At 44.8% G+C, this 27,253-nt stretch overlaps 1 protein-coding gene and 1 long non-coding RNA gene across 2 annotated transcripts in view; one reads left to right on the forward strand and one right to left on the reverse strand.

Annotated features, from left to right (window-relative positions):
• The window catches only part of MELK (maternal embryonic leucine zipper kinase), a 37,346-nt gene extending 35,874 nt beyond the window's left edge, over positions 1 to 1,472 (reverse strand). Inside the window, exon 1 of the mRNA XM_081845071.1 lies at positions 1,377 to 1,472. Within this exon, the coding sequence (XP_081701197.1) occupies positions 1,377 to 1,465 (89 nt within the window). The 5' untranslated portion in view covers positions 1,466 to 1,472. The remainder of the gene's footprint in view (positions 1 to 1,376) is intronic.
• Positions 1 to 27,253, forward strand: part of LOC309332616 — a 34,181-nt gene that overhangs the window by 6,219 nt on the left and 709 nt on the right. The window contains exon 2 of the long non-coding RNA XR_014152247.1: positions 25,719 to 25,802. This is a non-coding gene — a long non-coding RNA (uncharacterized lncRNA). The remainder of the gene's footprint in view (positions 1 to 25,718; positions 25,803 to 27,253) is intronic.

Raw genomic sequence — 27,253 nt, forward strand, 5'->3', positions numbered from 1 at the left:
AGTGAGAGGGAGCTGTCTTCTTGGCTCAATCACTTGCTCTCTGTAGAGAATATAAATTTTAAAATGTATGATTGGAAGGATTTGTTTTAACTGTGATTGCCTGTCTCTGGTCCTTTTTCGTTAGCACGGTATTTGCACTTCTCAAATCACTCTCTTTACATCAATACTCACTTAATAAGTCACCCAAAATACTTGTTGGGAAATGATTTTATGGTGTAGGCACTGACTACATTCAGTTCAAACTACTGTGGGGAAGGGAGGTGGATTTCATATTGGGGGTCATTTGGAAACAGATGGAACAGAAAACTTCCAATATCATGATGCTTTTATAGAAATGTGACTGCACTTGGAGTGCTGTGTCCAGTTCTGGCTGCCTGGCTTGAAAAAAAGAGATTGTCGAGCTTGAAAAGGGGCAGTTAAAATGATTAAGGGGCTGGAGAAGCTCCCCTGTAAGGAAACATTACAGTGTTTTGGGCTTTTTAGTTTAGGAGAAAGGGAAATACATTGTGACATGATAGATGTGAATGAATTGGATTGTGCTTGGTAGGAAGGAAGTGGATAAGGAGAAGTTTCTTTCTCAAAACTGTACTAGGACCTAGGATCATCTGCTGAACCTGAATGCTGGGAAAATCAGGAAATGCTTCATCCCATAGTGTATACAGGGGCCAGCTCACTCATGAGGCAAGGTGAGGCGACCTCCTCAGGTGGCAGAATCCACAGGGGTAACCAATTCAGATGTAGATCTTTATTTTCCCCATATTACTGATGTAGATCTTCACTTACTCTTCCTTGTCGGTCGGGGGGATGGGAGCCATTTTGGGGTTCACCTCAGGTGCCACAGTGTCTTGGGCTGGCCCTGAGTAAACTGTAGAATTAAACTGTTAAATGGGTTAAACTGTAGAATTCACTGTCACAAGATGGAGTGGTGTTTGCCAAGTTGGATGGTTTAAAAGGGGAATAAATATATGTGGAGGCTAAAGCTATCCACAGGGACTGTTCTTAATTTTGTTATTTTTTATAGTTTATGCTCATCTTGCGTGAGCCACTTTGGGAAGGCTATGCCTTAAAAGGCACCATAAAATTATTTCTAAAGATGAAAATGAATAAAATATAGAATTTTCCATCAATGCCAAAATGCGGAAGAATGGATGTTCCTTTTCAACATACTGCAAAGGAGATGGAAGAGCAGAAATCCATTTAAGGTCATGGGGAGAGAGGGACCAGGGGAAGTTAGTGCTCCTCACCTGGGCCATACCAAAGGGGCCAGGATGAACTAAGAGCCTCAAAGCCTAAACCAATAAACATTAAACTCCACTGGTCTATTCCTCCCCACTTAAAACAAACACCCTGTGTGTGGCTTGGTGATCAACACTTACTCTGAACTCTTTCTTAGCTGCTGTGACAGTAGTGTTGATTCAGTCACAGGCAAACAAGGGCGAAAGTTGGCACCAGCAGGATCCACCATCAGGAGTAACCCAAAGATGCTTCTGCCAACAGTCTAATCCCAGACAGTAAAAGAACAACATTAGAATGTTGCAGCCTCCATCACAAAGAGTTGGTTCCATTTGAAACTGCATTGTCATGACGACCATGTCAACACTCAACAGCATTGCAATTCCGAGCAACAACTTTCCTTTTCATTGTTAAAAATAAGAAACCAAGCAGATGCAACATAGGAACAAATATCTCTCCAGGCTTGTAGGGTCGTAATGGACCTTCCAGTAAATAATGAAAGGTTCATTAATTAATAAAATAAAATCCTTATCTTCTATAGATGGCATCAGCATGTCCATTTCTGCCGGTTTCAGAGATTTCAATAACCACTCAGATCATTGGCAAAGTTGGGTTTCCCCAATAGCAAGTCCCAAAGCGTTCAACAGGTATTGATTAGCTGACAAATGGGATTTCAAAATATTGGGACTATTTTCTTCAATTGCATTGAACAATATCAATGCGGAATTGAGAAGTAGCCAGTTTAATTTATCCCCAATAATTTTGCACCTGTCAACTTGCCCGCCACATATGAACCAGTTCTGCATAGGGTGTCCTGTCTTTCCAACATTTAAATCATTATGTAGAAAACATCCTATTCACCCTTGCTGGGGCCAAGGGGCTGCTAATTTGAAAGCTGACTGAACATGGCACTCAGCCACTTTCAGGTGGATACTTGTTGTCTCAGGGCTGGCCCAAGACATTTTGCCACTTGAGACAAAGGACAAAATGGCACCCTTCCATGACGTACAGAACTGAACTTGATTGGTAGCTGGCTTTAACTTCCACACTGATCATTGGACAGGACCCTCCATTGTAACTAAGGGCAGACTGTGTGGAGCACACAGATTGGTCCTCCAACATCTTACCACCACTCCACCTTGCTCCCCCACCCACCGCCTGAAGTGGCTGCCTCACTCTGTCTAATGGTAGAGCCACCGAGTTTTCTATCCTCAATTAGCATGTTAGATGATTAATCCTGAGAGGCTGAGTTTTTCTCTCATCACTTTTCCATTCTGAAATCTTCACGGGCACATTATCTGTAGACATCCAGATGAAAGGGATCAGAATGATCATTGGTTGCCAATGTTTTAGAAGAGAGGTTCGAATCTAACATAATGGATACTGATCTCTGCGGGGTCTTGCTATTTAGCAACCCTCGTCAGCAACAAAATGCATTTTATTTTGAAGATGCATAAGAACCTAGCCAATTATCATCATCAATGTCTTTCTTTAGAAAGCAGGGGGCAGGAAGATGTGTCTGGTGGGAGTGGTGATGGCGAGAGACGTCTGATTGCACTATCAGTGCAGATTGCAATGGGCATATTTATTCTCACTCCTGAAGGGAAAACGTTCGGTGGTTCGCTTTCACCTTTTATACAGCTTTCATTAGCCATGATTCACTATAAAGTCAATGCAACAGGCAGGTGTGCTTTTGTTTAATGCAGGATACCATGACCCACACTGCATTTGGGTAACCGTTAACCATAACTACCTACTTGCTGGTGGGTGCAGATCAGGGGCGTAGCATGGGCGGTGCAGGGGGGGCCGGCCGCACCGGGCTCAACATCTGGGGGTTAGGGTTAGGGGGCGCAAATCCACGGGTTAGGGGGCGCAAATTACTTGCCTTGCCCCGGGTGCTGACAACCCACGCTACGCCACTGGTGCAGATGAGAACCTCTTCAGCCTGTTCCAAACCAATTGCATAGGCTGTGACAAGCTTTTGGACCCATTTCAAAATACTAGGTTTTACCTTTTGAAGCCTTTCATCCCGTAGAGCAAGCATACCATAGACCTCTCCCTTTACTAGTATGCTCACGTTACCCGCTCCAAGACCCCTCCATTTGGGAAGTATGGCCGTCACCTGTATTGCACAAAGGAAGGCTTTCTGTGTGGTTGTGCTGTTTCCGTAGGACAACCTCCTCCAAGATGCCAGCTCAGCTGGTAATAATAATAATAATAATAATAATAATAATAATAATAATAATAATAATTTTATCTATACCCCACCCTCCCCGGCCAGAGCTGGGCTCAGGGCGGCTAACACCAATAAAATCACAGTAAAAACATAATAGGGAGGAAAGAGTGTGTGTGGGGGGGGGGTAAACCCAATTTAAAATACAGGTTAAAATGCAATTTAAAATGCAGCCTCATTTTAAAGTAGCTGATAAATCAAGACCATAACGGGAGGGAAACATAAAGGTCAGACCAAGTCCAAACCAAAGGCCAGGCGGAACAGCTCTGTTTTGCAGGCCCTGCGGATAGTTGTCAAGTCCAATAAGGGCCCTAGTCTCATGAGACAGAGCGTTCCACCACGTCGGGGCCAGGGCTGAAAAGGCCCTGGCCCTGGTTGAAACCAATCTAACCTCCTTGAGGCTTGGGATGTCCAAAGTGTTGTTATACCTTAAGGTCCTCCACGGGGCATACCAGGAGAGGCGGTCCCGTAGGTAGAGCATGAGACTTAAAGAGTCATGAGTTCGAGGACCATGTTGGGCAAAAGATTCCTGCATTGCAGGGGAATTGGACTAGATGGCCCTCATGGTCCCTTCCAGCTATACAGTTCTAAGATTCTAAGATTCTTAGCTTCCTCCTAGCTTTAGCTTTCAGGTTTTTATACAAAGCTCAGTTGTTTAGAAAGGACTTTGGCTAGAAAAAGGAATGCATTGTTGCTTTGGTAAGGGAGCCACGTTTCCGCTTTGAAGAACTGTCAAAGGATAGTCCTCTGTTTTGAAATAGTCCTCTCTTTGAAGGACTTCTGAGTCCAGACCTGGACTCAAAAGCATCATAAGAAAGGGAGAACAAAGGCACTTTAAATTGCTCTTCTACAGCAGCACTTGGGCAGCAAACTGAGCAGGTATAGATGTTGCCAGGCTAGTCTTTCCCCTTATGGGGAGAAGGGTTAAATTTCTGTTTAAATTATAGGGATTATTTCCAGATTTGCATCTATACGTATGAACTAGCCAATTTAATGCAAAAAATGTGTGTGTGTTTTTTCCCTTTTTTATTTAAACTAGACAACATTTAAACTTGCAGTATTAAGAAAGTTTGACACATGGGAACCATAAGGACAGGTGGACCTACAAGACCATAGTCAGTTATATATGCATGATATTTTTTTTAATAGCACAAAGTAAAGAATGCAATAATACAACTGTTTTTGGGCTGCCACCAAATTTCCCCCCAAGGTAAATTTGAGGAAATGTTGAAGGTTCTGCTCAAGCAAAAATCCATAGGAATTTTACAGTTAAATCAAAAGGACTGCTGGTGAAAATTAGTGTAATTTCTCAAGGAGTGCTGCTACTAAAGTGAAATCCAAGGCCAAAATATAGAGAGTTGGGAGGATGAAACAAACCAGTTGTAGGACACTCAAATGAAGGTTGATATTTCTCAAAGTGGGGTAGAGGGTGACACAACTCTAACTCATTTCAAATAACCAATGGGTGAAAATATTTGTTTTCTCAGGTGTGATTTCTCTTATTTTATACCAAAGTGGTTCATTTCTTAGTCCATAATCTGTGATGTAAGCTACCTTTCCAAGGCAGTTTTAAGGCAGACCAACCAACCCCAGCCTATAAGATAAAGAGCAGGTAGATTCCCTTGCAACTTTATTTCCTGCATCTCCACCCCTCTGCATTGTTTTTGCCTTGAAAAATGACTCTGGTGCACACAGGCCTGGCCTACAGGGAATCTCGTGGTTGTATTACATTACCGAACGCTGACTGGTGTAAGTCGCAATCCATCAAAGACCAAAGAAAGCAAAGGCAAATCAAAGAGATTTCTTGGCAGAGGGTGTTTCAACAAGCATGCTTGCTCCAGAGTCAAAAGAAGATGTTTTAAGATAGTTCCTTAAGAAGTCTTGCCACCTTTCCTGCCTTAATTTTCCCACATGCTTTTCACACCCATGTGTACAAAGCATGTTAATCAAAAGGCAACGCCGTGGCACGGTAACAGAGAAATTCTATGGTTTTCATTTGTATAGTTCCTTTAAGATGAAGGGGACTGCAGTTGCACAAATATGAATGTTTAACTGCTTCTAAAGTGTTGAGGCAATCCCACAATAGCCTTCCCTTCTATATCTCTGCCTGGCAACTGTGCTCCTCAAATGGGGCACCATATGCCCTAGAAGTGTGCTCAGTCTGTACTAGAAACTGGGCTTTTAGTGTTGCAGCTCCAGCTCTCTGGAATCACTTACCAGCCGAAATCACAGGCACTCAGTGTGAGGAAGTTTAGGTGCCTACAGAACACTTTTTTTTTGTAATGAAATTCCCAGCCACTGCAATAGAGTTTACCCTTGACAGGATAGCTCAGCTGGTTAGAGCTTGGTGCTGGTAATGCCATGGTTGCAGATTCAATCCCCGTAAGGGACACCGGCATATTTGTGCATTGCAGGTGTGTGGGTGGGTGTGGGTGTGGGTGGGTGTGTGGACTAGATGACCCCCAGGTCCCTTCCAACTCTACAATTCTATGATCTCTGGAAGATCAGTTTTGTATCTGATGAAATTATTGTTGTTGTTTAGTCGTTTAGTCGTGTCCGACTCTTCGTGACCCCATGGACCAGAGCACGCCAGGCACTCCTGTCTTCCACTGCCTCCCGCAATTTGGTCAAACTCATGCTGGTCGCTTCGAGAACACTGTCCCACCATCTCTTCCTCTGCCGTCCCCTTCTCCTTGTGCCCTCAATCTTTCCCAACATCAGGGTCTTTTCCAGGGAGTCTTCTCTTCTCATGAGGCGGCCAAAGTATTGGAGCCTCAGCTTCAGGATCTGTCCTTCCAGTGAGCACTCAGGGCTGATTTCCTGAAGAATGGATAGGTTTGATCTTCTCGCAGTCCATGGGACTCTCAAGAGTCTCCTCCAGCACCAGAATTCAAAAGCATCAATTCTTCGGCGATCAGCCTTCTTTATGGTCCAGCTCTCACTTCCATACATCACTACTGGGAAAACCATGGCTTTAACTATACGGACCTTTGTTGGTAAGGTGATGTCTCTGCTTTTTAAGATGCTGTCTAGGTTTGCCATCGCCTTTCCCCCAAGGAGCAGTCGTCTTTAATTTCATGACTGCTTTCACCATCTGCAGTGATCGATGAAATTGTACAGAGGTCAAATTTACATGTCTGCTTTTTCCCTCTGACCATGACCACAACTGGCTTGTGCCCCTACTCTGAAGGTTGCCCAGAAAGGAGTATGACCCACAGACTAATTCCCACCTCCCACCCTGAGAACAGAGGGCTGTCCTTTGACATCACTTCAAACAGAGGACTGTTCTCTGTAAAGTGGAACACGTGGCCACCTTAATTGCCTTTGGCCAGTATTTTGCAATCTAAACATTTTTTCTGATTCATCTGTTAATTGTAACTGCATGTTAATTGGACCTGTCCTTTTTCTTCTATACAAGGTAACCCTGCTGATGAGTAGAAACAACAACTAAATGACTCCAGTTCAATCCCTTGCCTGTCCTGTTAAATACAGTGGTACCTCGGGTTACATACGCTTCAGGTTACATACGCTTCAGGTTACAGACTCCACTACCCCAGAAATATTACCTCGGGTCAAGAACTTTGTTTCAGGATGAGAACAGAAATTGTGCTCCGGCGACGCGGCGGCAGCAGGAGGCCCCATTAGCTAAAGTGGTGCTTCAGGTTAAGAACAGTTTCAAGTTAAGAACGGACCTCCGGAATGAATTAAGTACTTAACCTGAGGTACCACTGTAATTTCAGGTAACCAGTCAAATAACTGCCTCTGCCTGAGACCACGGAGAGCCAACACCAGCCAGATCAATGGGCTGCCACAGCACGAGGCAAGCTTATCCATTCAGTAAACAGTTAATTTTATTTTATTTTTAATTTTTTAATCTGAGCAGTTACCCTGGGAGGTTTCTCTGTGAAATGCGAGTTCTGTTATCTTTGTGGGATTGCCTCAGAGCCGCCACACGGCTCAGCTTTGTTCTAGGAATTACACGATCAGCACGATAGCATTACACTCAAAAGAAAATAATGCCCCACCTTTAAAAAATAAAATAATCCTTAATTAAAAACATGATGGATTTCTAAAGTATGCTTCCTGTTAGGAACAGCACGCTGGAAAATAGCAGGGTTCAGATGGTGCTTTATTTCCACAGACACACAGACACCGCCAAACTCTATTTTGTTCATGGAGAGTACAGCCTAAAATACATTTTGGTTATGCATCTAGAGGGAACTTTTTAACAAAGAATAATAATTTTTATTAAGTTTTCCATTTTAACCATCCAATCAAATCACATTAAATATTCCACATAATACAAATACATATCATAAAGTCCAAATATTTTGCCGAATTATAATTTTTTGTTGGGGCTTCCCATGCTTCAAGTTCAGTGGAGTCCAATCATCTTATGTTTCTACTGCCTTGACTTCCCCAAAGTTCCTTTTTTGATTCCTCCTGTTGTTATCCTTCTTTCTTTCACATCCTCTGAGTTATTTCCACAGGCGAGTTGGAGTGAACAATAATATACTTCTGTGTGAAATTTGTGTGACTCTCCTTTTTTTTTTGCAGCTGGTAAGAATATTATTAGCAGTATGTCCTCACACGCTGGCATTTATGCCGAATCAATCCAAAAGTCCTCCTCTTGTGGCAGACACCATCTTCTCTCAGTTCTGATGAAATAAAATCTAAGCGTTTGCTCATTAATTTTCACAGACAGGTTGCATCAAACATTAGTCTTTCCAGGAGAGGTTTGCCAAACATCTAGAGGGTACTTTCACAGAATTGTCCTGTGAAGCTGTTCCCCTCTAGGGAAACTTTCCGCAACCCAGGTACCAGAATGCTTCTTCACACAAGGCAGACAACTTGCTCCTTTTGATGACGAGAGCCACTCTAATAATTTTTTTTTAAAAAATGAGACTGTGTATGAAAATGTGTTCCATACAACCAGGTTGTCCAATTCATCAGACCCAGGCTGCTCTTTGAATCAGAGCAATCTTGCTAGCTCCACGCTGGTAGAACCTTGTAGAAAGACAAGTCGTGCAGCTGGAATCCATATCTACATGCAAATGAAATAGATTTTGTGACACCATGAGGTGAGAACTAGCTGCAGGTACTGCTATGATGCAATGAAGATCTGAAGAGGAGAGAGTGGGGCACATTTATACCACACAGCTAAAGCATTCTTATACCACTTTAACAGTCTTTCCCCAAGACTGTAGTCAGTTGTTGTTGTTGTTCAGTCGTTTAGTCGTGTCCGACTCTTCGTGACCCCCTGGACCAGAGCACGCCAGGCACTCCTGTCTTCTACTGCCTCCCGCAGTTTGGTGAAACTCATGCTGGTAGCTTCAAGAACACTGTCCCACCATCTTGTCCTCTGTCGTCCCCTTCTCCTTATGCCCTCCATCTTTCCCAACATCAGGGTCTTTTCCAGGGAGTCTTCTCTTCTCATGAGGTGGCCAAAGTATTGGAGCCTCAGCGTCAGGATCTGTCCTTCCAGTGAGCACTCAGGGCTGATTTCTTGAAGAATGGATAGGTTTGATCTTCTTGCAGTCCATGGGACTCTCAAGAGTCTCCTCCAGCACCATAATTCAAAAGCATCAATTCTTTGGCGATCAGCCTTCTTGATGGTCCAGCTCTCGCTTCCATACATCACTACTGGGAAAACCATAGCTTTAACTATACGGACCTTTGTTGGCAGGGTGATGTGGGAAATCTGAATTTCTCAGAGGTTACTTACAGCCTGTTGTGCCACATAATAAGACTTCATAGAGTGGAACAAGAGAAAGAAGGCTGCGCAGATTTCTTTTTCATGATGGTGGAAGCAGCAGACATGAAGGGGAGAGAGATGTTTCTGGGTGGTGGCAGCAGAGGTAGGGGACATCATCAGGACAAGGTGGTTTTTGCCACCCGCTTAACCTGCCACCTGGGACACATGCCCCCACCTGCTCCTCACCCTCTTGATCTGGGCTTGCCCCCCCCAAAAAAAACTTCTACAGTTCACCCTGGTCTTACTTCAGTCTTTCATTTGTCAATACCCGCTTCTTCTCTTTATGCTGTAACACTTTAATGAGGAAAGGAAGAGTCTCTAATAAAGGGAAATTAGTTTCCTAATCTCTGGCTAGTGCCCATGGATAATTGTTTTTAAAATTATAGTGCAAAGCGCATTCCCACCCTTCATTGTCCTCTTTATTATCAGCTGCAGGGAGAGAGAGGGAGAGAGGAGAAAGGAGGGAGCGCTAAAGCTTTTTAAATGGTTCATTAATTTCCCATAATCTGTTTTTTTAATTTTTTTTTATTTGCGGGCCCATAATACATTGGCAAAATTGTCATTTTGAGTGATTTTCAGGGAAGCATTGTATCTGCTTTGAACGTCCACTCATAATATTTTGCTCTTCCACTGAATAAATAAGGGGGCAATCCTAAATATGGCAATACAGCGTAAATTACATCACCTTAAGAGTAAACTATGCAGATGGCGCTGTGGGTTAAACCACAGAGCCTAGGACTTGCAGATCAGAAGGTCGGCGGTTCGAATCCCTGCAACGGGGTGAGCTCCCATTGCTCGGTCCCTGCTCCTGCCAACCTAGCAGTTTGAAAGCACGTCAAAGTGCAAGTAGATAAATAGGTACCGCTCTGGCGGGGAGGTAAATGGAGTTTCGGTGCGCTGCTCTGGTTTGCCAGAAGTGGCTTAGTCATGCTGGCCACATGACCCGGAAGCTGTACGCTGGCTCCCTTGGCCAATAAAGCGAGATGAGCGCCGCAACTCCCGAGTCGGTCACGACTGGACCTAATGGTCAGGGGTCCCTTTACCTTTAAGAGTAATCTGGTAGAAATTATGCCAGATCCAAACTGTGTGCAGAAACGCCTGGGAAGCTGACCTAACCTCAGCTTCTGCAGAGAGAAAAGAAATCAAGAAAAAACAGCTCAGCCAGCATTTCCATAGAAATGAGGTCCACCTGTTCACATGCAGGGGAAAGTTCGTAAAGGCCCTTATTGGGTATCTACAAACTGTGAAGTTGCTCTGAGAGAGCTTATGGGAGGTGCCTCAAAGTCTCCAATGCAAATAAACATGAATGCAAATAAACAGGGGACAGAGTGAAAAGAATGTGGGCTCTTACGAAGCGAGACACCATGATAACAACAATAAACTGTATTGAACTAACAGAACTGAACAACAGGGGCAAAGCAACTGCTTATACAGTATACATTTCTGAAGGCCTGGGCCACACCCACTCTCAACATGATTGGTTGTCTAAACTCCCAAGCTGCGAATCATAATTCAGAGTTTAAGGGCCAATGGCATTAGCCCAAATCCTGAAGTGTTCTGTGATTGGATTTCATGTATTGATTTAGAACCCAAGGGCTCAGAATCCTTACTTCAGACTCATGCTCAGGCAAACACAGACAACTGAATACGTAACGCAGAGCGCTTGTGGTGTCCATTGCAGTGCTCACTGCAGCAGCTAACCGGCCCATGTCACAAGCATCCACACCACACACTCTCTGGCAGTTGCACAGCCTCACACAACAATAGCATGACACAGAAAGTAGGTAAACATATGCATGTGGAGCACACTAGCATGCCCATGTCACACAACTTGCAGGCTCCCCACATACAGGCTGGCTGGGCACAACTGAGCCAAGATGGGGGATCTATGCTGGCATGTCTCCTACTATGCTCAGGTGGGGCCCGAGTTCCACCCAACATTGGGGGATAATGTGTGTGTGATGTCATGCACATTGTGAATCACACTGTAAGGCCTGCCACAGCTGTGGAGAGCCCAGTGAGGCCTGCTGCTGCAAGGGCCCAGCCCCTCCAGGTGGGGGTGGGGGCTCAGTCCCATCCCAGTAGAGTTTTGGTGGGGTTGAAGACACCTCAGTCTTGTACAGTTGGTGCCTATGGGTGGGATTCAATCACATACCAGCAAATTCAGGTTGTGTGCTGGACCCGGGGGGGGGGGGGTTACTGAGAGGCATGGTCAGAGTCCGCTCCTTGGTCAAGGGTCTGGAGACTGTCCACCAAGGGCGAAGCGAGGTCCAAAGCAAGAAGCCGGGCGTGATCGGGAACTCCCGAAGAACAGGTCTGGGTGCTGGCAGAAACAGGTTTCCAACGACGTTGCTCCCACAACCTGGGCCTGGGCTGACTGGCCTTTATCTCCTCTGAGGCCAGGGGCGGTCCCCGCCCACAGGTGACCCGCCTCTCCTGGCCTGGAGGCGAGCACTCCTCCTGAGAGAACCCAGTTCCCTCCGCCTCTCTGCCCTGAGCCTCTGCAGCTCAGGAGAGGCTGAAGGGTAACTGGACCCAGAGGCAACCTCACCTTCCCCTGACAGGGCTGGGAGAGGAGCACCTGCAGGCAATGGGGTCCTCCATCACCTCCGGAGCCAGAGCGGATTCAGCTGGTGTCTGCTCCTGAGGATCCGGCACAGGTGAGGGCCCTTCAGATTCAAGCCCCTGCTCCAGCTCAGCCGGCCCTGGAGGCGGGGACTCCTGTGCAGGCTGGGACTCCTCAGTTTCAGCTTCTGAATCAGATTCCCAGGCCATCACAGGTTGCACAATTAAAGTTGATGTGATACTGTTGCTCAACAATCCTGCTTCTCTCCCCAATCAGATTTTTTTGCAAGAAGGAAAGTGATGGGGAAATGTATCGAAAAGTGTGAGATCGCTGCATGGCACAAGGTCATCTCACTTCCCCACAACCAAATCAGAATCAGTGCTCAATAAACAGCATCTGTTGCCTAACCTCCCCACAAACTTTGTGCAAACAAATCAGGATGAATAAAACAGGTTGCCTGGAAGTGACCAAGGTTATCCTTCCCATGTTATGATTCACATTGTGGAAATTATTTGCAAGAGCCTTCCTATAAATAAAGCTAGAACCCTCAGGTGACCTAGTTAATTCCTATCGCTTACAGAATTGATATGCAACCTGAGATGAGCTAAATTTAGTAGTGTTTATGTGGCAAGTTTTCAAAAGAACATCTGGCATGTGATAAATGTCTGTTTCCTCCTCCTTTTTATGGTGAGCTTGCTTAAAAATAAAATAAAATAAAATCTCCGATGACGCAAGTAGAAGAGCGGAAGTAGTGCTGATGTGATGTGCAGGTGATGATGAACTCTCTTTTCTAAAAAGCAACCGTCTTACCTGAAAGCTACATATTGTCACGGGTGGCGCTGTGGGTTAAACCACAGAGCCTAGGACTTGCTGATCAGAAGGTTGGCAGTTCAAATCCCCGCAACGGGGTGAGCTCCCGTTGCTCAGTCCCTGCTCCTGCCAACCTAGCAGTTTGAAAGTATGCCAGTGCAAGTAGATAAATAGGTACCACTCCGGCGGGAAGGTAAACGGCATTTCTGTGTGCTGCTCTGGTTCACCAGAAGCGGCTTAGTCATGCTGGCCACATGACCCAGAAGCTGTACGCCGGCTCCCTCGGCCAATAAAGCGAGATGAGCGCCGCAACCCCAGAGTCGGCCGCGACTGGACCTAATTAACAGTGCTTAGGTTAATTAACCAGACTCTTTACCTTTAACAGTGCTTAGGTAATAGAAGAGCCGGGAGCCAATGAGACACAGTCAGTTTGGACAAACAGAACAAATGAATGAGTTTGATTGAACATTTTTATGGCCTTCAAGCAAGGCAACACTTTTCTCTACTTCAAGGATGAAGAACATAGGACCCTTCAGATGCTGTTGGACTCCGACAACTTCCATCAGCCCTAACTAGCATAGCCAATGGCTGGAAATGATGGCAGTTGTAACTCAGCGACACCTGGAGGACTGCAGATTCCACATCCCTGCACCAATCAAAAAATGCATAGCTGGGGCAATGTGTCCTGTTTTGTTGCCTGATGAGAAACTGGAAATGCCACCCTGCTCTGCCCTACTGCCCACGCTGGCATTGCCTCCCTGCCATCCACAGCCACTGGTGGAGAAGCGGCTCAGGCATCGGCCACTGATTTCTAGTGAGATCTCACATGAAATCAGCTCTGATGCTGGTGCCTCTTTGCAGTGGGTGGCAAACATTGGAGGCTTTTGCTGCCTGAGGCAGCTGCTTCACTCTGTCTCATGGGTAGGCCGGCCCTGTGAACAGCTACTAAACATAGCTCCTTGATGTGTACTAATAGCTTGGAGATGTTTCCTCAATGACTTTTGTGGGCTGGCACACACATCTGCTCTAGTGGGGAGCTTGAGCAGGAAGAATTTAACAAGCGGTGCTGCGTGGCACTCCACAAGGCACGCCCAAACTTGCCAGCATTCCCATCTTAATGATGGTACATGAATGATGGGGACACCATCATTAAGATAGGGATGCTGGTGAGCTTCTCTCCTGGCTTGGAATTAGTTTTTGCCACCTCCACCACAGGTAGTAGGGGCAGTGGAGAGCCTGTTTTATTTTTATATTAAGAATGTGGGTGAGGGCAGGCTCTTGCTAAGTAATGGGGAGGTCCATTGTGGGCAGTTTTCCACAGTCAGAGCCAAACCTCCCTGCACATATCTCTGTGGCTGGGTTTGGTAGACATCATGTTAGAGTATTTGAGATGTGTGTAAGATCCCTAGGTCAGGATATAATATTACAGAAATAAGATTTATTGCTGGAAATAGATGTGAAGCAGTACTTGCCACGAATTTATGGATTTCAGAATGAGTCTTGCGGTATCTAAGATTTTGCTGACCAGTAAATTTATGTTCTGTCAGTTAAATTGTTGTTGTTGTTTAGTGGTTTAGTTGTGTCCGACTCTTTGTGACCCCCTGGACCAGAGCACGCCAGGCACTCCTGTCTTCCACTGCCTCCCACAGTTTGATCAAACTCATGTTTGTAGCTTTGAAAACACTGTCCAGCCATCTCGTCATCTGTCGTCCCCTTCTCCTTGTGCCCTCCATCTTTCCCAACATCAGGGTCTTTTCCAGGGAGTCTTCTCTTCTCATGAGGTGGCCAAAGTCTTGGAGCCTCAGCTTCAGGATCTGTCCTTCCAGTGAGCACTCAGGGCTGATTTCCTGAAGAATGGATAGGTTTGATCTTCTTGCAGTCCATGGGACTCTCAAGAGTCTCCTCCAGCACCAGAATTCAAAAGCATCAATTCTTTGGCGACCAGCCAGTTAAATATCAGTCAGTTAAATATTGGGACTGAAATACCAGTAGATTCCTCCAGACTGCATTCAGCAGCCCCCAAAACCCCTCAGGCTCAGCCCCATACATGCTAGAATCTTCCTGGGCTCTGCTTATTCTGACCCCTTGGCCCCACCCAATGGCCTTGCATTTTTGAAATCACAAGTTGGCAACCCCAGTATTATTTGTGAGTTAAATCAGTTTGCTTGAACCCTGGCACTCGCTCTACTAGACCATTTCTCAGGTGGAAAATAGGTGTCATTTTATTGAACGCAAGGAAGCAGGAGCTGTTAAAATACTGCTTTTGGTCTGACCTTGTGAGTCGAACAGACTGAGAGCAGGGCATCTGCCAGCATCACACAAAAATGTATACACAGGTTCACTGTCAGCTGATTGAACCATCAAAGCAAAAGGCAGCCGTTTTTATAGCTTCAGCTATAAAATGCTAGACTGTTAACATCTACAGTAGTGTCTTTTATTATGTTGGAGCATAGAGCAAGCCTAATACTCCGCCTGCAGGACATATGTCTAGAGAGAGACCAGTAAGTTTGGCTTTGTTTATCTGGCTAGATGGCACCAATGCAGCTGCTAAGTTCCCTCCTGAGTTGGAATGAGGGATCAGTTTGATTTTGCTTGTGCTCCAATGAGGAGCTACCAAGTTCATACTTCTTGAACCAATATGCAAAGCTGAAACATAGCTGTCCTTTGAAATTTGCACCTCGCTGAATTTTACAACGCACTTGTCCGACCAAACAGCGCATATAGAAATGTTGACATGGACATGTCAAAAAAATGCATATATTAATTTTTGTATGCTTTACATAAAGGGAAATTGCTTGTAAAATGTGCATACAGTATTAGTCTAAACTGCCGGCAAAAATATTTTTATTACAAGAAATTCACACTAAATTAGTGACAAATTTCGATGAGGATTTCTTAAAACAAAAATGAGGAAACTGCTGCAGAAGGTGAACAAAATTTAAGATTAGGAAAAAGAGAAACTGAAAGAAACCAAAATCAACAGGTCCAACCATCCCTACACCTGAGTCCCAATATTTAAAGATACATGTACAAATTATCAACAAACTTAAAAATAGGCACCTGAGCTCTTTATAACATGGAAGGAGACTCCCTTGGTGGCCTCAACAGACTTACCGTATTTTTTGCTCTATAAGACTCACTTTTTCCCTCCTAAAAAGTAAGGGGAAATGTGTGTGCGTCTTATGGAGTGAATGCAGGCTGCACAGCTATCCCAGAAGCCAGAACAGCAAGAGGGATTGCTGCTTTCACTGCGCAGAGATCCCTCTTGCTGTTCTGGCTTCTGAGATTCAGAATATTTTTTTTCCTGTTTTCCTCCTCCAAAAACTAGGTGCGTCTTGTGGTCTGGTGTGTCTTATAGAGCGAAAAATATGGTATTTTGTCCTCCCCAGATTTTGGAAGGATAATTACACCAACACATATTTTTATGTTTATCTTTTATCTATTTTTCAAGAAACAATATAAAATGCAGTTGATTACCTGTGGTCACAATAATCTCTGGCATTTTTATTTTTTTGTCTGCCCAACTGCTATGGAGAGCAGCTGCACCACTCATAATTTGCCAGGTTAAAAGGATACAACCCTACTTGGTGTGATCAAGAACATTCTGCATTTGGGGATAATGCTTAGAGAAGCATTAGGAATGTAATTACGAGGAATCACACTCGCACAATGCGCTTCCTTTACAAGGCATATTCCATTTCTCAAGCTGTAGCAACAGAAATAAAAGATTAAAGCCAGCTCTTTATTTGTGTTTAGCAGATACCCACAAATCTTGTACTTAGGCCATGTTTCAGATCTCAGCAAGGAGGGCAGAATTTTCGCCAATTTCCTCCTCTGAAGAGCTGGAAGAAATATGCACATTTCTATTTTGTGCTGCCTCATGTTCAGCGTGTTCAAATTACACATGCAATAAACTAGAGCTACAACCAATGTTCTCATAAAAATGAGCCTCGGAATTCTCCTGTGTTAATCTTGATAGTCACTGAATACACACACACGTACAAATGATACGTGATTTTGATTTCAGTCTAAAACATTTGACAGTATTTGATAAGTAGCGTGCAATGACAGTATATTTCACTGTTGACAGCTATGTGATGAACTCCTATGCCTGTTATACAGATGTAAGTCTCACTGAATGCAAGATGCTTTATTGTTCTGTTATATTACTTATTTTATTTATTTAGCAAAACACATATACCCCTGTTGTAACAAAACCACAAGAAAGGAACACCAGCGTGCCATTGTAAGGCAATGAATTATAGCAGGACCCTAAAGAGATGACGTCCAGTGCTTAGAGTTATTTATTTTGTGTGTTCAGACCCAGAAACCTCCCCCCTAAAATAAATTCACACATGACTCAAATTTTGGTTTGGTTTTTGGCAGAATTTAGGCCACAACTTTATTGATTACAGAAAGTGATTGATTGCATAGGCTCTGGTTCCACTAGCTCCCTGCCATGCAGGTAGCACTGACCCAGGACACCAGCATAGGTCAGCCAAGGGTGAACACCTGGATGAGTGAAAAGCCAGGAACGGGCTAACTCCACCACCCAAATGTCCCCCTGGACTCAGGCACAGGCACACCCCCCTCTCAGGGGTTGACCAAGCCATCGAGTCCCTGGATTCATTTAACAGAGTACCCTTCACATAGGGATGGCAAGAGCGTTCTCCCATCCCTATCACCTGAACCAGAGCCTATCCGCAAGCTTACAAGTTGTGACGATTTGCTACGCGGCAGGCGAAACCCAAATGGCACCAGCCAATCAGCCAAGTGGGGAAAATTCCTGCCGTGCCCCTGTCCCAAAGACAGATGACACACGACGGCATAGCAAGTTCAAGCGCAACAAGCCCTAAAAGTAGGGAGAGGTGGGCGGGTGATCCGAATGCATGCACCGAAAGAGGAAGCTCTGGGTTTATGCATGGGCATAAACAGGTTTGGACTGTGCCCCATTGGCCAGATTGTACCCAGCTTCGAGGGACCTACCAATCGGGTGTTGTAGCTGACCAATTGTACCCACCCACAACACAGGGTGTCAGTTTCCAGGTCTCACCACAATATGTGCACTCTTTAAGGGAGGACCCGATTTATTAAATAAGAAGACCTGGGAGACCAGGGTTCAAATTCCCTCTCAAGCACATAGTTCATTGGATGAGCTTGGGTCGGTCACAGTCTTGGTCCAGTGGCCAACTGGGCTTTCAGATTTCAGCGGTGCCCTGTGTGACACCAAAAATCCCCCCTCCAGCCTCTCACCTTACATTCTTAGTCATTGTTGTGGTACCCCCTGCAGCGTCCACTTCATTTGGCACCCAATGCAAGCAAACCGGTCGCATCCCCCTACATCTGCCTCTGCTTAGACCAGTGGCGTAGCGTGGGGGGTGCAGGGGGGGCCGGCCGCAACATCTGGGGGTTAGGGTTAGGGGGCGCAAATCCACGGGTTAGGGGGCGCAAATTACTTGCCTTGCCCCGGGTGCTGACAACCCACGCTACGCCACTGGCTTAAACTCAGCTTGGAGGGTTGTTGTGAGGATAAAATGAGGAGGGGGAGAACCATGTGTGCCTCCTTGAGCTCCCTGGAGAAAAGGTGGGATATAGAATCTTCGAGTTGGAAGGGACCCTGAGGGTCATCCAGTCCAACCCCCTGTACTGCAGGAATCTCAACGAAAGCATCCACGACGGATTGCCACCCAAACTTCTGCTTAAAAACATCCAAGGAAGGAGAGTCCACAATCTCTGGAGGGTTGTGATGATAGATCGGTAGATAAAATCAGCGCTTTTTTTTTCCTGGGAGGGGGGGACGGACGCAGGGGGACACATACCCTAAACATTTTGCAAATCTTTGTATTTTGTCCATTTACTGTATTTAGTTTTCCTGATTTGAACTGTAAAACGGTGATTTTCTTGAGTCAAAATGAGAGTGCCCCTAAACAGTTTTTTTAGAAAGAAAAGCACTGGATAAAATAATTGTAACCGTATGAAATAAAATGTTAATAACATTCAAACATCCATACCAGGAATCAGGGCCGGATTTAGGTTTGATGAGGCCCTAAGCTACTGAAGGTAATGGGGCCCTTTATACGTCCAGCTGCTCTTTGTCAACAACAAATTCTCGCTGTTTTTTGTGTTGAATATATGCTATATGGTAATTTATGGACCTAATAGGTATCTAAAGCCATTTGCACATACAGAATGTAGGCACCCTGTCTATAGAAATGAGCAAAACAGTGATATTTTAGGGAGCAAGCTAGCAAGCGGGGCCCATGACTTACATCATAGGAGCCTACACAACACAAAACACTGTTGCTGTATGTAGGTTATATTTTATTTGTTTTTTATCTTATATTTAGGAAATGTACATCCAGGTTTTTTTCCTTTAAATTTTTTGTGCCCCCCCCCAAGAGAGTGGGGCCCTAAGTTATACAGTGGTGCCTCACTAGACGAAAAGAATCCGTTCCGCGATTCTCTTCGTCTAGCGGTTTTTTCGTCTTGCGAAGCAAGCCCATTGACGGCTTAGCGGATTAGCGCTATTAGCGGCTTAGCGGCTTTTAGCGGCTTTTAAGCGGCTTAGCGGCTTAGAAAAAGGGGGAGGGGGAGGGAAAAAAACCCGCAGGAACTCGCAAGACATTTTTGTCTTGCGAAGCAAGCCCATAGGAAATTCATTTTGCGAAGCACCTCCCAAACGGAAAACACTTTCGTCTAGCGAGTTTTCCGTCTTGCGAGGCATTCGCCTTGCGGGGCACCACTGTAGCTTGTTCAGCTTATATGTAAATCCAGCACTGCCAGGAATCCAGCTGTTTCCCTGTTATCTCAGTGCATTGAGCAGAACACTGGAAGCCAGAAGCAGGCTTAGTTTATGCTGAGCAACTGGGTAAAATACTGCCTGCTTGACCTGCACATTTCCCCTTATACATCCATCAGGCTGGAATAAGTGCACGTGGAAGGTTGGAGGTGCAGGGAGAGAGGACTGGTTCTTGCAGACCCCTGCCAGGGCTATTTTCCAATTAGCATGTTCCGATTAGCACCTGAGGCGGATCCAAATTGCTGCTGGCATTTATATTTTCAGCTGACATTTCTCTTCTCTTCCAGTAGCCTTTTGTGCAACATGAAATCTGTTTTGCATCTAGCAGGATGTAATCTAATTAACTCTGCACAACACACCCCGTACTCCATCTTAACCCACAGGCTTTGAAGTTTCCCCGTCACCCGTCTTGCTCTGAAACATCTTTCCCTCCCTCCGCTTTTGTTTTGCTGTTTTCTGATACATCGAGCCCGAGGAAAAGTTTCGGGAATGCTTTTGCTCATTGGCTTGTGGCGTTTTAATAATCCTGATATGTTGCACTGGGAAGCTTGCTTGCTTGCTTGCTATTATAGCCCAGGCCCTTTCCGTCAGGCATTGGGAGGTGACTAGATGAGAGAGCTGGCTAGCCCAGACTAACAAGAATGAAGCATCACTTGCTTTTGGGGCACCAGCTCAGGAAGGTTGGAATAGCTGTGGAGCCAAGAATCTGCTGCCTCGAATGATTGCCTCACCCTGGCTAATGGTATGGCTGGCTTGGCACAGGATAACGTATCATTCAATGTGCATAAGATAACCTGGAACTTCATGTTGAAGACAACACATGGTACCAGGAATGAAATGTATTGTGGGAAAGTAATATGGAATAGTGGAGGGCTCTGCATGCTTTATCTCTCTCCTGAAGCATCTGAGAAATGGAAGAGGGAGAAGTTTAAAACTGCCATTTCTCCCCTTTCAGGCTTTTTTCTAGAAAGGATAAGACTGGGTTAAATGTTTTGGCTGGCATTTCGATGCTGACCGTGTTGTACGGACCCTTAAAAAAAAAGTGCATGCTCAAGGAGAGAGGCTGGGGCAACCAGGCCAGATGGGCAGGGAATAATAATAATAATAATAATAATAATAATAATAATAGCACCAATCCCACATTAAAGACCCATGTAGAAGCACTCTGTGAGGGACGCGGGTGGCGCTGTGGGTTAAACCACAGAGCCTAGGACTTGCCGATCAGAAGGCTGGCAGTTCGAATCCCCACGACGGGGTGAGCTCCCGTTGCTCGGTCCCTACTCCTGCCAACCTAGCAGTTTGAAAGCACATCCATGTGCAAGTAGATAAATACTGCTCCAGCGGGAAGGTAAACGGCATTTCCGTGCGCTGCTCTGGTTCACCAGAAGCGGCTTAGTCATGCTGGCCACATGACCCGGAAGCTGTACGCCAGCTCCCTCGGCCAATAAAGCGAGATGAGTGCCGCAACTCCAGAGTCGGCCACGACTGGACCTAATGGTCAGGGGTCCCTTTAACTTTACTGGAAGCACTCTGTATGTACCTATTAAATGTACATTTAATACCAGCATAATTAGTTTCTGTTGTTTCCTAAAACTTCTGCTCTAGGAGAACTCCCCACTTCTTAAGTATAGCAGGGTCCTTAGGTGGGTTATTCATAAACACAGCTAGTTTTACTAACTACAGTGGTTCCCAAATCGCCCTTAGTAAATTCTGTCTGTGCGGCCTTTGATTGCTTTCCCATGTTTTAGTAAATAAATCTCTAGCTACATGTAAGACTTGCCCTTGTTTCTCATATGGAACACATTCCTTTATACAGTCCAGTAAACATCTCACTGGATCCAACAGTATGTTAATCTGGACCATGTCTGTGATTACAGCTGTTACCGTCCTCCAGATTTAGTTGATTCTTCCTTTGCCTTCTGATACTTCCACCACATGTGCCAAAAAATAACCTTTTGTTTGACTACTTATCCAACAATCCCCTTCCCCTTTTTTATATATTTTAAATGTTTTCTACATTGCTATATGCCACTGAGTGGCCTGTTTTTCTTACTGCCACCTTCCCCAACCATATATTTTGGACCACAGCTTGCATCAACCCCAGATATACATGCATACCCCTCAACTGTCCCAGAACATTCCATTTTTTCTTGCATGAGCACGGTGGACATTTTGGGTGCTGTGATCTCTCATGATTTCAAGCCGTAACCCCCCCACTCCAAAACACACACAACCCCCCCCCCCACTTTTTCTGGGGCCATGGTTTTTTCAGGGGGAAATCTCAGTGTGAAATCACTCGAGATCACAACGCCAAAAATAGCCACCATGCTCTCACAAGACAAAACAGGCAGCTGGCATCCCAGAAGATGGTGTCCCAGTTTTTCTCTTTGATATGTTGAAGGGTATACACATGCTGCCTGGAACTCATGGGAGTTGTAGTCAAAACCACCTGGAGGGCATTAGGTTGGCGAAGACAGATTTACTGCCGTCACAAATTTAGACTTCTTAACAAATATATATTCCACATTTCCCGAGAGAGGTTTCACATTACAAAGTCTTTCCCCACATCTTGATGTTACTTTCCTATCTTGTTTTGGCTGCCTAATCACGATTTAATTGTGCATCCTGCATTTGCCAGTGTGTGATTAAATCCCACCCAAACATAGTGACTTTCTGGGAGTGCCCCTGGAGACTGCAGTCTTCACTTTTAACTCCCCTGCTGCCGGTGGAGATGTTGCAACAGCTTTGCATGCGGCCCGGTCTCTTGCTTATGCTCATCTGCTCCTTTGCCTGTTTGAAGTGCCTGTAGTTGTAATTTGTTGGCAGCTTCCCAGTGTGGCTAGGCAACCCCCTCAGATGGGTGGCATAATTATTATTATTATTATTATTATTATTATTATTATTATTATTAATACGTTTTTCAGAATAGGATCTCTATGGTTGTAGGTGATGTCGTGTTTTTGCTGGTACAACCAACTTCTTCTTTATACAGTGGTACCTCAGGTTACATACGCTTCAGGTTACAGACTCTGCTAACCTGGAAATAGTGCTTCAGGTTAAGAACTTTGCTTCATGATGAGAACAGAAATTGGGCTCCGATGGTGCGGCAGCAGCAGGAGGCCCCATTAGCTAAAGTGGTGCTTCAGGTTAAGAACAGTTTCAGGTTAAGTACGAACCTCTGGAAGGAATTAAGTACTTAACCTTAATCATTTTTTAATGAAATGATTTTAGAATGTTGTATTGTTTTATTGTTGTTAGCCGCCCTGAGCCCGGCTTCGGCTGGGGAGGATGGGATATAAATAAAAAATTGTTGTTGTTGTTGTTGTTGTTGTTGTTGTTGTTGTTGTTGTTGCTGCTGCTGCTGCTGCTGCTGCTGCTGCTGTTGTTATTGTTATTAACCTGAGGTACCACTGTATATATTTGACAACAAAGAGGAATATTGTCCCATCTTTGGTTACAGGCAAGGCTACAACAACATGGGTCATGTTTAACAGCTTGACTAAGAAGCAGCAGTTTTTGGAATTTGGATGGAGAGAGGGAGCAGCGAGAGCTTCTAAGCAGCTGAAATAAGGGGGCATCAATTCATGCCACCTGTCTGTCACCCATTCGGATCTGGAGGCCTCTTGCGTGTTGACCAAAGAGCAGAGCATGGGGTACTTGCTGTGACTGTTCCTTCCTGGGGAGGGGGGGGGGCGAGGTGCAGGAGACTTCCAGGCCCCACTCAGTTCTGGTGGTAACTTTGCAAGATGCATACTTCGTTTCATGCCTTTTTGGAGGCAGTGTTTTCTTTTCCTTGCCTTCCATCCTGCCCATTCTGATTCCACTCTGTAATTTTGCCGCTTCATTGGTTTGGCTATTGTTGGAACTAAGGTTGGAGCTGACCATGTGTGACTCTAGCTCATGTGTCCTGGGGAACAGAAGGGATTAACTCATTGCTGTCCTGGATGTCTCCTGCATGAAGGGAAATTCACGGTAAACAGCCAGTCCTGATCTGCTGTCCGTGCTTAGGATTCTTTCCACACCACCAGCCCTGAGCTTTTCTGGTAATTTTATAAATAAACCAAGTGTCAATAGACAGCACAAGACTCTGGTGTTCTTTCTCATCCAAAGGAAAGCGAACCCTGCAGCACCACCCCTGGAACTTATCATCGCTCAGAGATATGAGCCGTGTGCTACATACAATATAAGCAAAACATGGAAAGGAGGTGCCTTTGATTGAAACCAGATGAGGAAATAGCTTGAGGAGCAGATGTTCCTGAGCATCTGTTCCATGGGTTTAGAAATCTAGGAAGGGCAAGTGTCATTTCAGCGCTCCTTTCCCCTAATCTTGTTAACACGGCATAACATTCCTTGTTAAAACGAATTGCTTGGCTACTGAGTCTTATACTGCACAAGGGAGACAGGTTTAAGCAGTGTTCAAAGGTGATGGTGGAAGAAATGGGACGATTTCATTTCAAATTTGTCCAGACTCCATTTAGCCCATGGTCCTCTGACTGTTTTTATATCCCTCTGAACTGCTTGTTAAGAAAGTTGAATTAGTACCTTCGTATTTTGAAATTAGTCAGTTTTTCTTACCATGAAAAGAACAGCATTACAGTAAGGTAAAGGTAAAGGGACCCCTGACCATTAGGTCCAGTCGTGGCCGACTCTGGGGTTGCGGTGCTCATCTCGCTTTATTAGCCAAGGGAGCTGGCGTACAGCTTCCGGGTCATGTGGCCACATGACTAAGCCGCTTCTGGCGAACCAGAGCAGTGCACGGAAACGGCGTTTACCTCCCCGCCGGAGCGGTACCTATTTATCTACTTGCACTTTGACGTGCTTTTGAACTCCTACGTTAGCAGGAGCAGGGACCGAGCAACAGGAGCTCACCCCCGCTGCGGGGATTTGAACCGCTGACCTTCTGATCGGCAAGTCCTAGGCTCTGTGGTTTAACCCACAGCGCCACCCGCGTCCCTAGCATTACTGTAGGGGGCCAATTCCACCTTCTAGCTCTGACCAGGTAAATGGCAGTTGTGCAGCAAGAAGGCAAGCACTTGGCTGGACAGCCACCTCCTTCCTTCCAAGATTTAAGCTCAACACACAGACTCTATTGGGTTTTGGTTTTCAACTGCTGAAGGTAACAAACAGCCATCCTTGCAAGTGTTTGCCCCTCTCAGTTCAACAAGAAGCCCTGAACTGGATTGACTGACTTAAAAAAACAACAACCCAAAAAAACGCTGCATAACTCTGCTCTGTACAACATCCTGGGATTTTTTTGACATCCATTGACAAGTGGAGTGGCTCAAGAACCATCTAAAAAAGAGTGAGATTGCATCCCACCTTTCCGTACAACTGGCTTTGAGCCATGAGTCTAAGCCATTCTTCCTTTTAGCAGGTGACATAAGAAGTGGAGCTCACGTCCTCTGTAACTTGTAGCCCTGTAGAAGGAGTGAGATGGAAAGGAGAAGGTAAAACAAGTCTTTGCTGTTAAACGTAGCGCTGTACTGAAAACATCTTACACTTTCTCACCAATCATTATCTTTTTTTAAAAAAATAATATTTATTAAAGTTTTAAAGGTTACAAAAGGAAAAAAGAGAAAACACCAAATTAAGCAAAAAACAAACAAACAAGACAATACATCTCACCAATCATTATCAACGAGCAAAGGAAACGCTTTTTAAAATGATCATACAGGAGAGAAATTTTTTTTGATGAAATTCTCAAGGTATTTCAAAACAAAAAGTGGAACACCTATTGCACTTACATTACATACAGTATACAGTGGTACCTCAGGTTAAGAATTTAATTCATTCTGGAGGTCCGTTCTTAACCTGAAACTGTTCATAACCTGAGGTACCACTTTAGCTAATGGGGCCTCCTGCTGCCGCTGCGCTGCCGGAGCACGATTTCTGTTCTCATCCTGAAGCAAAGTTCTTAACCCGAGGTACTATTTCTGGGTTAGTGGAGTTTGTAACTTGACGCGTCTGTAGCCTGATGTACCACTGTAAATCAGCATGTGCAATAGTTGTGCAAATCTCTCTCTTTTTGTAATGCAATAAAATGTTGCAGTATATCCTCCTTCCATCCTTACAGGAGTGCTCCTGTTCCAGCCAGGGCATTTTACCCCCTCTGTTTTATGTTTGTTTTCAACAGGCTCACAACATTCTAGTCCTCACTGAGATGGGTTTTTTGGGGGGGGTATTTTTTCTTGCCACCTTAGTTCTTTTTTAATTCAATGAAAAATTGGGTTGGGGTTTTGTTTTGTTTTTTTGTTTTGTTTTGGTACTTCTGCAAACCTTGGGGTTCTTCTGAGGATTCTGATACATTCTTCTTCATTCCCAGGGGGCCTGTTTTGTTTACCTTCCTGTGTTCATTATTACAGGGAGTTAGCCCACGTTTGAGATGATGCTTCCAGGTCTGCTGCAGGTGAGCTTCCAATTTCAGCTGAAACTGAAGACCAGCCCTGTTCACTTCCATGCAACTTCTAGGTGTGGCAGTGAAAACCTAATTACTTATTTTGTAAAAATGTGCTGCTCATATTCATGCTCCTTTAGGCTCAGTTGACTGACTTGCTGGCAGGTTTTGTGGCTTGGCTCAACCCCAGGTACACTCCACAATAAAATAAATTACTGTTGTTTAATCACTGAAGTAAATTACCCACAGAAAATTATTGTGTCACCATAATAGATTCTCTCCTTGAAGAATAGCACCTTAGAAGAATGCTTTCAATAATTCCCCCCACAAGTTATGGTGTGTCATAATTTAGCTATTATGGTTACAGAAGCGATAACAACAGCTTTAATATTTCACGGTGTTTTTACAGTGTCTTGAAGGATCCATTTAAAAACCTATTATGAATATTTTGTAAGCAGTTGTGGTATTTACTTTCCTCTGTCCTTAGCCCAGCAGGTACTTGTCTCAAATATGAGCCACGGAAACATCCAAAGCCAGGCATCTTACAGGTCTGAAAACTGAGCACCACACATTTTCAGAAGGTCATATGGCTGAGGGAAGGTCCAGATGTGTACTTTTGGATAACTAGGAAGGCTGATAAGGGAAAGTGGAAAGTGGAAACAAGAATGACAAAAGGATCTAGGCAGGAAGACCAGCTGCACAAATATAGGATGGGGGAATCACTAGTTTGCCAGTAGTATGTGTGGAAAGGATCTAGGGGTTGTAGTAGACCACAAGCTTAGCATGTCAACAGTGTGATGCAGCAGCAAAAAAGAGCTAATGCTATTCTAGGCTGTATCGACAGAAGTATAGTGTCCAGATCAAGAGATGTAATAGTACCACTCTATTCTGCTTTGATCAGACCACACTTGGAGTACTGTGTCCATTTCTGGCTGCCACAAGTTAAGAAAGATATTGAAAAGCTGGAACGTGTGCAGAGGAGGGCAACCAAGATGATCAAGAGTCAGGAGACTAAGCCTTATGAGGAATGGTTGAAGGAGCTGAGTATGTTTGGCCTAGAAAAGAGGGGATAGCCATCTTCAAATATTTAAAGGGCTAGCACATGGAAGATGGAGCAAACTTGTTTTCTCCTGCTCTGGAGGGTAGGACTCAAACCAATCGCTTCAACTTTACAAGAGAAGAGATGCTGAAAAAACACCAGAAGAACTTTCTGATGGTAAGAGCTGTTTGACAGTGGAACAGACTCCCATGAGAGACATTAAGCTGTTCTTCCTTGGAGGCTTTTAAGCAGAGGTTGGATGGCCACTTGTCATGAATGCTTTGGTTGAGATTCCTGCATTGCAGGGGGTTGGACTAGATGACTCTTGGTGTCCCTTCCAACTCAAGAATTCTATGATTTCGGAAAGAGTACTATTTACCTTGCTCACACTAGGCAGGGCAGTTGCTGATCTTGTTGTTTCTGT

Source organism: Podarcis erhardii, assembly GCF_964252035.2.
Source record: "Podarcis erhardii genome assembly, chromosome: 17".
NCBI classification, from domain to species: Eukaryota; Metazoa; Chordata; class Lepidosauria; order Squamata; family Lacertidae; genus Podarcis; species Podarcis erhardii.